General features: G+C 47.5%; 1 protein-coding gene across 8 annotated transcripts in view; it reads left to right on the top strand.

The window, feature by feature from the left end:
- The window catches only part of DOCK9 (dedicator of cytokinesis 9), a 1,069,784-nt gene that overhangs the window by 622,753 nt on the left and 432,752 nt on the right, over positions 1-14,279 (top strand). For all 8 annotated transcript variants that reach the window (XM_085622123.1, XM_085622117.1, XM_085622120.1 and 5 more), the window contains exon 15: positions 7,375-7,497. In XM_085622123.1, the coding sequence (XP_085478249.1) occupies positions 7,375-7,497 (123 nt within the window). The remainder of the gene's footprint in view (positions 1-7,374; positions 7,498-14,279) is intronic.

The raw sequence follows: 14,279 nt of genomic DNA, 5'->3' as shown, positions 1-14,279 counted from the left end.
TTGTGTTGCTAGGGGGGTCCAAGCTCTGGGGGCTGTTGCTCGCAGGGGGGGTATGGACCACTCCATGTCCTCCTCCATTGCTAAATCCAACAGTAATCCCGGAAGGGGCTCATAATGGGAGTTAAGATCTCCTCCTATCAAGAAGTGAGTGCCCTGTGGAATGTCATCTAAAACTCCTGAGAGCTCCTCTATCGTACTTGAAGTCTGGGAAATCTTGGTTGGCCTGGAGTATACATTAATTAGCAGAAGGCTGTTTGCGTTCGGCCAGTCAAGCCGAACCATAAGAATGTTCGGCGAATTTTGTGGATATACAATAGCCTTACAGCCCAGATCGGTGGCTACCCAGACCACCTGAGGGGCGTCCAATGCCGGCCCATGTTGCCTGCACAGAAAATGCAGCGAAGCCTGTTTGGGTGAGATGTTCTCTCGCCCAGGTTTCCTGAAAGAGGCAAATGTCTTGGGCCTGGATAAATTCTCTCCATTCTGGGCAGTTGGCTTTAGTTACCAAACCTGCCACATTCCAGGACAGGATCTTGAGGGAGGGACGGTTAGATATTTCCGGAGCAATAATTGCAGAGACATCGTTCTCCCCCCTATCCTGGCCTGGAAATTCCAAAGCCCGTGATTTCGCCAGTTGGGGTGCAGATACCTCATGCGGGCAACACGTTGGGAGAAAAGAACCCATGTTTTTATCCCTAACGTGATGTACTCCAAGTATTTTTATATTTTCAGAAGGAGTAGTTGGCCTAAACGGTTTGTTAATAATGTCATTGGGCCCTGTTGTTACCGCCCCTTTCGACTTTATTGGTCAATCGACCATATCAAGACTGCTAAATCTATTATGAGTTAATAAGCAGTCAAAGCGTGGAGGCTTGGGGTGTGGAATTGCTCTAAAAACTGAGGGGGCCTGATTTCTAGACCTTCTGGACACAAGTTCCCAACAATCTTCTCCCCGTTCAGGATCAACGGTTGGATAAAAAAAGGATAGAGGGAGGGAATGAATCTGTGATCCTTGGGGCTGATAGGGCCAACTGCAAATGTGCGAGACAGTAAGAGGATCTCTAAAATTAATCCGTGCACAATCTCCCTGGATTGACTTCCTGGTATGTCCTATCCAGGGGATTCGTCTTACCATCAAAATCTCGCTAAATATTCCTTCTGGCAACGGCCTATTCCTAGAGAGCCAGTGGATTACCTTATTCTTCAGTGCCTCCGCCGGCTCTCTAGTAGAGGAATTTAATTTGGGGATGCCAGCTAAAATTACAGTACAAGGCATTGCTTCTGGTGGTAGATCGATAGTTCTATAGTTATGATCAATGCCATTAGTGCCCATAGAAGGTGTGTCTTTCTTCAGTGGGCCACTTGAGCCGAGGGCTTTAGTTATGGGGCTATAGTTTGGGGGCACTGCAGGGACGTTGGAAAGCTGCTGCAATTGGCTGGGATGTAAGGTCGAGCTACCCAGCGCCCCTTTGGTGTCAGATGTAGAGATGTTGATGGGATGTGTGGATTTATTTTGTGGGATCTGGTTTATTGTGCCAGAGCCCTTGTCGACACGGGTAAAATCCATCTTACGCTGCACTAAGGCCTTTTCTATCTTAACTAGACAGTTTAAGATGGGGTTAAGTAAATCCCTCAGAAGTGTACCTATATTCGATAGTGTTAAGCCCTCATCTCCCGCGGCATCAAATGTAATTAGTTTATTTTTGGACTGAGCGCCGGAGGATGAGTTGGCTTGCTTTAGGGGTTTCGTCGTGGCTTTTCTGGCAGTATTGTTGCCTCGAGGAGGGATATGTTTGAAATTCTTAGTTTTAACTCCTCTTATGCTTTGTGCCCCTTTTTTTGTCTTAGGGATTGCCCCTTCCCTCTCGTAAGCGGTAGTTAATTTATGCTGGTCTGTGGAGATTGGAGTTGGTACTCTGTCAGAAAGACTAGGTTCGATAATGGTAGGAATTATGGACGAACTAGGTAGTGGGAGGGATAGTAGACTGGGATCAGAATGGATGGAAAAATCATGAGTTGTTAAAGAGTCATTTAGAGTAACAAGTAACGAATCTTCAACTGTATTAGTCGCTATTTCTGTTGCCCCCCCCCATCCAACGTTGTGGCCCTGACAAGAGGGGCCGGAGATGTTACATGTTGAAGAGGGCCCAAAGAGGATCTTCTAGCCCACTCTAACTCTTGGGAAATTCGCCTTTCTAATATTGAGATTTCATCTATGAGAAGGGATCCCGCTTTCACAAAATATGTGTCCAGAGTACCTGAGGGGGCCCCCTTGGCCGCCGAGGATTTGCTCCTAGTTGTCCTTGATGACATCCTCAGTCTCTCGGGTGTAGGGAGCGTATCAATAGGGATCAGCGATTGATCGTGGTCCCTCGCCTTCCTCGTCCGTCCTCGAACGGCCTCAAACGGCCCGCTCTTTGCCCGGTCTTAGCCCCGTGCTGAGACCCGCGCGCGTCCCGCTAGCGCGTGTAGGCAGGGAGACGTACATATAATGGAGGGCAACGGTGTTGGGGGAGGAGTCAGGAAGAGGACCAGGTGCGGCTGATCTGCTTCGTGCACAGCACCCTGGTCCTCGCAGTCCTGAATACGCCGGTTCTTGCAGGGTCAGCACACCAACAATGCCCCAAGTGACAGCAGCAGAGTCCCGGTCCCTAGAGCGGCTCCCGCGAAGCGGGGGCCTTGAGGCGCGGTGTTGATTTCAAGAAAGCTGGGATGAAAGTCCAAGGAATCCCTCCAATGGGCAGCAGCACCAGCCAAGTTCACAGACGGAGCCTCACTTAGGTAAGCATACTAAATAGATACTTGAAAGAGAGATTTAAAAAAAATTAATTGTCATAGTAATACACTGTCCAGTGAATTGCATCAAGAGTGCAATAGACTTGCGTGTCATTTGAAAATTCAAGTCATAGAAAACCTAAATCACTTATTTCTGAGGTTTAAAATAATCTGATGTAGAACTTGAGGCAAAATAACAAACCAGTTTTCTAATTTTTACTTTATCAAAGTGAAACAATTGTTCACTTGATAAAATCATAGAGCACAAATCCATATGAAACGCATATGTCAAAGGCTGGTAAAGGGTGGATAGGTATATATATATATATATATATATATATATATATATATATATATATATATATATATATATTTATATTTTTCAGAGAGTTTGTTATTGTGGCAATATTCTTTTAGCAGACAAATCTCAAATGTGCTGATAAAAGATACCCCATCTCCCTATACTAATATTAGAAAAAGAAGAGATTGTATTGATAACTTCTTTAGAAAGTCTGAAGAATTGCTGGTAATAAAAACCAGTTCAAGAGCCTGGGATAACTTGATAGAATGACATACTCTTGCTCTAGTTTTCACACAATGCAGTACTATAATATCTGGTATGTATACTACAAACCTGTAAAACTGAACAAATTAGACCCTCAAATCAGCAATAAATGATTACTTTGTCTTAATTCAAATAAAGATGATTATTGCCCCATGTTCTTCACGTGCTCCTGATTGGAGCAATACTTTTGTTATAGTTTACATTTTTTGAGACAATGATTGCAAATAATCAAAAATATCTCATTTTCAGCGATGCTTTGTATTGGTTCCCAAAATTGGCAATGTTGCGAAAAGTCGAAGAGAATATTGATTGCTGGGCTGGTTGCTTGTCTGTTATAACACATAATTGCGAGTTTAGGATAGCGTTTAGATTGGATGACGTATATATGACGCCTGATGGAGTGGTAAGCGTTGCGTAATAATTCACTAGCAAAGCATTTTCTCTTTTAATTTGTCTTTTCTACTTCTCTTAATTGTGGAATTGTTGAAATTTGACAGTTTAATCATCTTTTCTGTTTTAGAAATAGTTTCTTTTTATATGTTTTTGTCAAAACTGTATCAGTTCTTCAAAGAGAATGAAAGCCTGTTGATCAGAATTTCATTGATATAGGAGCGAAGGAAACACTTTAACAGTCACACATGAGCATAAACCTCATTTATTCTGGGGCACACTGCTCAAAATCTGTTCTTCTAAAACCAAAGAAACCTGGTCTTCAATCTACTGCCATTGTTAATCCTCATTCTCCTCTTTAGGTTACATATTTAAGGATAGCTTGTTGGGATCCGTTATTTGTGCTTTTATATGATGATTACTGTCTTCCTGCTAGAAATTTGCTAATTTCACTTTCAAAGAAGTGGTGTTTGTCCTTTTTATACTGATTTATAACACAAATTATCAGCATAATGTAGCAAATACGAGCATTTGTGTTAGCATTTGCTTACAAATGTAGCAGGACGCGAAGTCTTTTTATGGTTTCAAGTGGTTTTATTTCCATTACGGGGCGCTGCATTGTTATTGCTACTAATATTGTAGATATAATTCAGCTTTTGTTTGCTAATCTTTCCATTTTCATAAGACCTGTGAGCTGACAGATGTTAGATGCAAGTACCCTGGATATAACCGTCTCTAATTGGTCCTTCACGTTGTCTTTTCGCTTCGTAACCATTTAATTGGGTTGTTTATGTTGCCTTTGAAGCTACACATGGATCTATTTAAAAACAGTGCATGCATCTCATGAATTATTCATGCACCCCATCTGTCCATAAAGATCTCTTGTACCTGTGAGGCACCCTTTAGTGCCGCATGCTGCATTTATAAAGGAAGTGCATACGAACTGGGATATTTGGTGCTGAAGTTTGTTTGAAGAGCCATAATGACATGACTTAATGCCACTAGAAACTGTCATTTTAAATCGGGAGCAACAATTTGCTGTGTTATGCACTGTGTGATGTGGTGTATTTCCGTTATTTCAGTGTTTCACAGGTTTTGAACCGTGCCCTTTGTTTCAAGCACTGCTTATGATTATGTGTTTTCTCAACAGAATGGGGAATCCTCCAGAAATTGAGCATGAACTATGTTATGTTGACTTGCATCGTGCACTATTCACCCAAGAGGGTATCCAGGCGGTTGGGCAGGCGTGTAGGTGTTTGGTCCTCAAGACTAGGTCTTTAGCTTCTTACGGAACTGAAGAAGCGAGGAGGTGGCTCTGATGTCTTGAGGGAAGGTGTTCCATGTCGACGTAGGAGAATGAGTGACCTCCAGTTTTGCTTTTGCGAATGCGAGAATGTGTGCGAGTAAGAGGGAGGCAGAGCGTAGGTGTCTGGTCGGTTGGTTAAAGTGTATGCAGCTGTTCAGGTATTCTGGTCCTGTGTTATGTAGGGCTTTGTATGTGAGAAGTTTGAATTGGCTGCACTTGTGAATGGGAGCCAGTGAAGCTTCCTGAGGTGCGGTGTGAAGTTGGAGCGGTGTGGGAAGTCGAATATGAGTTCTGTGGTGGTAATCTGGATAGTCTGGAATAGGTGTAGGAGTTGTTTGGAGATTCTGGCGTACAGAATGTTGCTTTAGTCGAGCCTGCTGGTAATGAGAGCTTGTGTGACAGTCCGTCTGGTTTTCTGAGGCAACCATTTGAAGATCTTTCTCAGCATTCATAGCATGTAGAAGGTGGAGTTGCACACTGCATTGACTTGAGCCGTTATGTTGAGCTTGTCATCTAGGATTATCCCTAGATTTCTTTGCTTGGTCTGTGGGTGTGGGATTTGCTCCTAGTTTGGACGGCCACCTATTGGAGTCCAATGGGGAGGTATTTTTTTTAGTTTACCTCTCCAGCATTGGCATCCAACATCTTGGAATGGTAAACTAGAAATGTAAAAAAATTATGTGCCAATTCATAATGCAAACGTGCACATGCATTGCGGTGCATTAGTGCATATACATTATCATATTGTGTTGGATTTTATTTTGTTGTTTTACATGTGCTGTTCCGAATCAACAGACACATATTTTCTTATTTTTACTGACGCAGAACAGCATCATCAAAAACCATTGGCAAAGTCAAAAAGTCAGGTAATGCCATTGAAAGGCGAGACCTATTGCCTTTGCTAATAGTGATGATTTTCTGCTGTACCTTTCCTTGCTGAAGTGAAGGAAATTAACCTGTGCTAAAAGAGACTTAGTCCAGCATTCCTTACCTACGGATGTTTACCATAGTATATATGCTCCCTTCACCATCATTCCCACTTTTTAAAATGTTTTTGATGTTTCTCTGTTTTGCCACCTTACACTATACTTCAGTCTCTGTACCCTCATACCGAGTAACAGCAGAAGCCTTGACAACTGTAAAGTCAGCAAGGATGGAGAGAAGACTGGTGGAGGGATAGAGTGGCGTGTGAGATGCTAGGGCTTGTGGGGATGTCTTTGGTGCGGAGTACTAGAAATCAACCATAAGGAAGTGCCAAAGGTCAGAGTCAGGATATGAGGGAGTACCAGGATGTAAATAGAGGAGCCAAGACAAATGTAGGGCGGTATGGTGACTAAGACTGGAAAAGGGCTTTGGAAAGAGAGTTGGACCGGTCTGATAGATAGATGTACTTGCAATCAACTTCTGTAAGTAGAGTGAATTCCTATCTTAGTGGACGTTCTGGCTAGCCAGCTAGAAATGATGAGATAGATAAACTCTACTTTTCTTCTCTGACCTAAATTGCCAAAAGTATATTAAAGGTGCACTGTGATTTCTAATTCTGATAACTGCAATCCTCATTAGAATCTAGATCATCTGTGAAATTTATGTGCCGCAGAGCAATGTTACTTACCTGTAGCACTAGCTTGCATCTTATTATCTTTGTTATCTTTCATAGATTGAATACGTCCAGCCCAGCACAGCCTCCACAAGAGGGAAGGCTGGGTTATAAGATGGTCTTTTCTTAAAGTTTAACTACTTTTTGTGAAGGAGACGTTGATGCCAAAGGGATTATATTGTTTCTGTTGATGTAATGAGGGCCTAATTAAAGGACTTTTTCATATAAAGACATAAGGAGGCTGAATATGCAACCATGTGGCCGACTAAAAAAAAAAGCTGCAGAGCTAATGTTGGAGGTGAGTAAGATTATGTTTTGAGGTAATCTGTCTTTGGCAACATATGTTATAATTCTCAAGATAGCAACATATGGTTTATAGAAATAGTATTGTCCACATAGGAGCTTTGTCATTTAGCCACTCAGAGACTAGTCTCAAATCTAGTGATATGTCACACATCACTTTAGACGTGTGGCGATGAATAGGTTTTGCAATGCTCCATCCTGCAGTTGTGTTAAAATACTAATTTCATTGTGAATAGACTGAATTTTCTCTTCGTGACACTCCTTTCTATACACACATCCATCTGAACAAGCATCTTGGTAAACAGGTAGAAAATCTATTTAAACCCATTGAGATACCTTTTGTTACTGTAAATAATTATTGTAGTGATGGATTGTGCATATCAAATAATATGCTTTTTCTTAACAATGGTCATGATTTACCTCTAATTTTCTTTTTAGAACTTTATTTAAAGATAACTCTGGGACCTTGGATAAAAGTGCAAGATTTTCAGCTCTATACAGGCAAGACAGTAACAAGCTGTCGAACGAAGATATGCTCAAGTTGTTAGCTGATTTCCGGAAGTAAGTCATCATTTTTCACAATTCTATAATTTTTTGAAAATACGTGCTGCAATTGTGGTGCTTGATCTGCCTGAGGGAACCCATGCATCTAATGCAGAGTTGTCTGCTTGATCCACCTCTGGTGTAATATCCCCTTGATTTCCGTTGATCCGAACTCAGCAGTTAGCACTATTTTATGGCCCTTTAATGTTTGATGCTGTACCTGAGATGTATTCATATTTGCAACTCTATGGCAAACTGATTTATTCCCCAGATGTAATTCAGAAAAGAAAATGTTAATATTTTAGGCAAGTAAAGATTTGGATGAAATCATTCTCTTCAGTGTGTCTTAGGAGAACAAGCATTCACTCTATAGTTTCTCACACCATAGAACACTTGCATACTTTTATCAAAGTGTTATTTGTCTGGGTGAGTTGTATGTGCATGCATAATCTGAAAGAGACATGTTAGTGATAGATTCCTTACCTTAGAATATCCCCAGGTGTTAGACTGGATCTGGAAAGTTTTTCGTAGCAGTACCACTGCGCTTTAGTAGGTGGCGTCGTGCGGCTCCGCGTCTGTCGCTGGCGTCGTAAGTGCCGAGATGACGTCACAGAGATTACTTAGGCGCCACCCATGGGCGCTGACGTCAGTTCTTTCTTTTTGCGCGCCAGCAAGCGCAGATCCGGATAGAGCACGTACCTTAGTCACTTTTTGACTACTCTTTTGTGACTTTTTGTCTCCCCTTCTTTCTCCTGGTGCACGTAGGGATGCCTGGATTTAAATCTTGTGGGGCCTGCCGTCGCAACATGTTGGTGGCGGACCCCCATGATGTTTGCCTCTACTGCCTGGAGACTGAACATGACTCCCGGTCCTGCCAGGACTGTCGAGCCATGGCCCCGGAGGCCTTGAGGGAGCGGCGCCGGAAACTGCTGGAGGCCCGGCACTTATCCCAACGCCGCTCCAGGTACAGGGACCGTTCCCGGGACCGCTCACGGAGCCACAGTCATCGCTCCTCGGGCTCCAAGTCTTCGCCCTCGGATTCCGGTAAGCGCCGACATAAAAAGAAGTCGAAGAAGCGGGTTCACTCTCTGACGTCCCCCCATCAGTCCTCGGATGCAGACGAGGGGGACAGGAGTTCTGCCCCTGTGGCTCCTTTGGAGCCTGGGAGTCCCGCGGCCTACCCTCCTTACCCGGGTCCATCGGCGACTCCCGAACAGGTGCAAGAGTTTCTTGCCACCATGGACCGACTTTTTATGCCTCGGGCTCCCGCCGGCATGCCTTCGGGCCCCGCGGTCCCGTGTCCAGATCCTGTTGGCCCGTCGGCGCCTCCGGCGGATCCAGCTTCGGGGCCACAGGATCCTACGCGGTTTCCTGGCACCACGAGGTCCAGCGCTTCCGGCGCCGCCGGAGGCGGTTCGTTTCGCCCTTGCCCCGGTTGCAGGAGCATTTCGTTCCTGCCTGGGATCCGCATTGGGACACGTTCACGGAGCCGTTTCCGACGCCGTTTGTCCCTTCTCTGGCTCTTCTGCTGCGGCCGGTTCCTCCTGACCCTCTTGCCCGTCAGTGTGACTCTGAGCAGGACTGGGTGTACGATCTGGAGGACGCCGGCGACCTCGATGTCTCTTCTGGCCCGCGGTTTGCCTCTCCCCCGCCTACAATGGAGGAGGGCGCTTCCTACACTATGGTGCTCCGTCGGGCTGCTGAGGTCCTCAACCTCGATCTTCCTACGGTGGCCCTCAAAACAAACCTCCTCACCGAGGTGCTCCAGACGACGTCTACTTCGTCGGAGCCACTGCTTCCCTTCAACGACGCCCTCACCGACGTCCTTTTGGGCACTTGGTCGCGGTCGGCCACGGGGGCCCCTTGTGGATAAGAATGTCGCCAGGCGTCACTGCCCGGCGCCTGGTGACCCCGCATTTCTGACCACTCATCCCACGCCTGAGAGTCTGGTCATCCAGGCCTCGACTTCGTAGAGTGCCTTTCCCACGGCTCCGCCAGATAAGGACTCTAAGAAGCTGGAACAGTTCGGTAAGCGGTTGTTCTCTTCGGCCAGCTTGGGGTTGCGGTCGGTGAACACCACCTGCTTATTGGGCCGCTATTCCCACGCGTTGTGGGATACCGTTGCTCAGGTGTTGCCTCAGTGTCCTGAGGAGGCCCAGGCTGTACTTTACCAGGCGGTTGCTGATGGTAAGGATGCAGCTAAGTTCGCCATTCGGTGTGGTTTGGACACCGCTGACTCGTTGGGCAGGGCGATTTCTACGACTGTGGCGCTGTGTCGCCACTCCTGGTTGCGATCTACTGGCTTCTCACCCGATGTCCAGAGCTTGCTCATGGATATGCCCTTTGATGGCACTCACCTGTTTGGCGATAAGGCCGACAGTGCACTAGAGCGATTTAAGGACTCACGGACCATGGCCAAGTCCTTGGGTCTTTCCACATAGAGCCCAGCCACCCCTGGTTTTCGTTCCTTTCATGGCCAAGGCAGGAGCGCCCAGGCACGTTCCTTCAGCAAGCCTGTGCAGAACCAGCCTCAGTGCTGCCGCAGACGCGGCTTCCCCAGGGCGGGTCTGGGAACCAGCGTAGAGGACAGTCCACCTCCGCCCCCACTGTTTCTACCTCCAAACCTTCCTAATCCGAGCTTTGTGGCGCACCCCACGCCGGTGGGTGGCAGGTTTCGCCATCTCCTCCCCCACTGGCTCGCTATCACATCGGACAAGTGGGTGTTGCAGATTATCCGGAAGGGTTACTCCCTTCCCTTTCTGTCCACCCCTCCAGCAATGCCACCTAGGTGCCACCGCATGTCGGGGAAACACTTGGCGACTCTCCAGCAGGAAGTTGCGGCCCTCTTGGCCAAGGGGGCCATCGAGTGCGTTCCTGGGCCGGAAGTAGGGAGTGGTTGTTATTCCCACTACTTTCTGGTGCCCAAGAAGGACAAAGGGGGTCTGTGTCCCATCTTGGACCTCCGGAATGTCAACCGCTTCCGGAAGGAGAAGTTCAAAATGCTGACTCTGGCTCAGGTCTTGGCTGCCCTCGACCCTGGAGACTGGATGGTAGCATTGGACTTGCAGGACGCATATTTTCACATCCCCGTCCTGCCGGCACACTGGCGTTGCCTGCGGTTCACGGTGGGCCAGGAGCATTTTCAGTTTGCCGTGCTCCCCTTCGGCCTTACCAGCGCCCCTCGGGTGTTCACAAAAGTGATGGCGGTGGTCGCAGCTCATCGGCGCAGATCAGGGGTTCCAGTCTTCCCCTATCTCGACGACTGGTTGTTGAAGGCGGGCTCGCCCCAGGCAGTCATCTCCCACCTCCAGACTATGTCCGACGTCCTGCATTTGCTGGGGTTCTCCATCAACGTGCGGAAGTCGCACCTGAGTCCCTCTCAGAAGCTCCTCTTCATCGGAGCAGTTCTGGATTCGTCGCTGTTTCGGGTTTATCCTCCCGAGCAGCGAGTCCGGAATATTCAGGCTATGATTCCGATCTTTCAGCCTCTGTCCTGGGTTTCAGTCAGGATGAGCCTCCGGCTTCTGGGCCTATTGGCCTCCTGCATCCTGCTGGTGACGCATGCCAGATGGCATATGCGGGCTCTGCAGTGGGACCTGAAGTTCCAGTGGGCGCAGCATCAGGGCAACCTGTCCGATCATGTCCAGATCTCGGAGGGCACTGCACGACAATTGCAGTGGTGGCTCACAAATCGCGATTGGGTCATTGGCAGATGCCTCTCCCTTCCCCAACCGGAGCACACAGTGGTGACGGATGCGTCCCTCCTGGGATGGGGATGGGGAGGCCCCTTTGCAGAGGCGGAGATCAGAGGACTCTGGTCTCCGGCGGAGTCCCGGCTCCATATCAACCTTTTGGAGCTGCGGGCGATCCGACTTGCACTGAAGGCATTCCTTCCCTCTGTCCGGGGAAGTGTGGTGCAGGTGTTCACGGACAACACCACCGCCATGTGGTATTGCAATAAACAGGGCGGGGTGGGGTCCTGGACCCTATGTCAAGAGGCTCTGCGCCTCTGGACATGTCTGGAACATCAAGGCATCACCTTGATGGTTCAACACCTGGCAAGTTCTCTGAACGCCAGGGTGGATGAACTCAGCCGCCGGTGCTTGATGGATCACGAATGGGGTCTGCACTCGGACATGGTGCAAGGTCTCTTTCTGCAGTGGGGAGAGTCTTGGTTAGATCTATCCGCCACCGGTATTTCCAAGGCGGCACTCACTCGGTGACGCTTTTCGTCGCGAGTGAAACTGCGGTCTATTGTATGCCTTTCCGCCTATACCACTTCTGCCCCAAGTGCTGAAGAAGATTCGGCGCGACTGGGCCCAAGTCATCCTTGTGGCTCCGGATTGGGCACGAAGATACTGGTATCCTGAGCCATCTGCCTCTTCGGGAGGATCTTTTGTCGCAGCAGCAGGGGACGGTCCTCCACCCGAACCTGTCCAGTCTCCACCTCCATGCGTGGAGATTGAGCGGCGACAGTTGACAGCTTTCGATCTTCCTCCCGAAGTCTGTGATGTCATTCTGGCAGCCAGGCGTCCCTCCACTAAAACGGTGTACGCCTGCAGGTGGAGCAAGTTTGTGGCGTGGTGCACAGCGAAGGCTGTTGATCTCCTGTCTGCCCCTCTTTCTGAAGTTTTCTGTTCCTTCTTTCTTTGGCCCAGCAGGGCTCTGCTTTGTGCACTATCAAAGATTATCTTTCGGCCATCTCTGCTTTTTTACGTCTTCCAGATCAGCCTTCTCTCTTTAAGTCCCCGGTTGTTAACCGTTTCCTGAAAGGCATTACGCACATGGTTCCTCCTGTGCCGTTCATCATGCCTCAATGGGACTTGAATCTTGTTTTGACCTATCTGTTGTGCGCTCCTTTCGAGCCCCTTCATACCTGTCCTCTGCGTCTTCTTACTCTTAAGACGGCTTTCCTGGTCGCTATCACCTCGGCCAGAAGAGTGAGTGAGCTCCAGGCTCTTTCTTCCAAACCTCCTTTCCTTTATGTTCATCCGGACAAGGTGGTTTTGAGGACCCGTCCTTCTTTTTTGCCAAAGGTGGTCACGCCCTTCCACATCGGGCAGACCATCACTTTGCTTACCTTCTTTCTGCCTCCGCATCCTTCGAGAGAGGAGGAGAGGCTCCCCTGTCTGGACCCCAAACATGCGCTCGTATTCTATCTGAAGCGTACACAGCAGTTCCGGGCGCATGACCAGCTCTTTGTTGGCTACGTGGGTGCCAAAAAAGGTCGGGCTGTGCACAAACGGACCATCTCCCGGTGGGTCGTTCTGTGCATCAAAGCATGTTACTCCTTGGCTAAGAAGGAGCCTCCTGTGGGGCTACATGCCCATTCTACCAGGGCAACTGCAGCCACTACTGACTTGGGACTCGGCGTCCCCTTGCAGGACATTTGTCAGGCAGCTACGTGGGCCTTCGCTGCACACGTTTTCCAAGCATTACTTCCCTGACAGTCAGGTCCGGAGAGACGGCTTCTTTGGCCGTTCTGTTCTCCTTGACTTTCTGGTGTAATCTATTCGCAGACCCACCACCGGGGTTGGTATTTCTGGGCTATCTATTCTAAGGTAAGGAATCTATCACTAACGTGTCTCTTTCAGATGCACAAGTTACTACTTGTGTAACGATATATCTGTAAGAGACATTAGTTAGTGATAGATTCCTTACCACCCCACCCGTCCTCCCTGTTCTGCGAACTGATTTCTAGGGTTAAGGTCATCCCCCTTTTTAGGTCCCTAGTTTCATGGCACCAGTGGTCAGTTTCTTGCATGGCTCTGCACGGAAAGTCGTGTACAGAACTGACGTCAGCGCGCATGGGCGGCGCCTAAGTAGTCTCCGTGACGTCATCTCGGCGCTTACGACGCCAGCGATGGACGCGGAGCCGCACGACGCCACCTACTGACGCGCAGGGGTACTGCTACAAAAAACTTTCCAGATCCAGTCTGACGCCTGGGGATATTCTAAGGTAAGGAATCTATCACCAACTAATGTCTTTTACAGATATATCGTTACACAAGTAGTAGCTTGTGCTTCTCACTGAATAGCAAGCATGGGGTGTGTAGAGGATCACAGGTGAGTGTTTTTTCATCTGCATGAAAACAAAGGTACGTTAGCTTTAATCTAAACACATTTTTTTTCATTGATGTTCATGGACTACTTCCTATGATCATGTGAATCTTATAAAAAAATTTACAGCAGTGATCAATTGAATACTTTGTAATGCTGGCTCAGATGATGCAAATTTAGTGCCAAATTATGATATCAATTTTATTGTTTCCTTCCAATACGTTTTACCCAGACATGTACATTATTGTTTTGTTCTGCCTTTTTTCTGGAGGCCAGACAAACTCCTCCGACTGAACTATTGTAGATGTTTTATTTCTAAAACGTTCACCTGCTCAGAAAATGTAATTATTCAACAGTGTATCACCTGTTGGTTATTCTACTTACCTTATAATTTCTACTAACATTTGTCAAAGGTGGAAGCAAGGTCTCAAATCTCCCACAAGACCCTTAGGGTGGGGTGAGACAAAGTATGGGACGTATTCATTCAAAAACATGTGCGCTCTGCTTTCTACCACTACTATTCAAGTCATGAGTCCTGTTTCGGAGGCTTTTCACCAGTGGGCTCTTGACTACCATGATCATCTCGATCATCTGTTTTTATTTCAAATCATACATTCCTAAGTGCCACTTTGCTGCACCCCGGAGATAGCAGACCTACTCTCCGGGGCTCGTTGTGGTGATTCAGAAAATGCTTGATCAGAGAGTCATTGAGTCTGCCCCCATAAAGTAAGATTCTGTGT

This window comes from Triturus cristatus, chromosome 8 (assembly GCF_964204655.1).
Source record: "Triturus cristatus chromosome 8, aTriCri1.1, whole genome shotgun sequence".
In the NCBI taxonomy this organism is placed as follows: domain Eukaryota; kingdom Metazoa; phylum Chordata; class Amphibia; order Caudata; family Salamandridae; genus Triturus; species Triturus cristatus.
The sequence above is the reverse complement of the archived record's forward strand: the minus strand, read 5'-3'. Positions and strand labels throughout refer to the sequence as shown.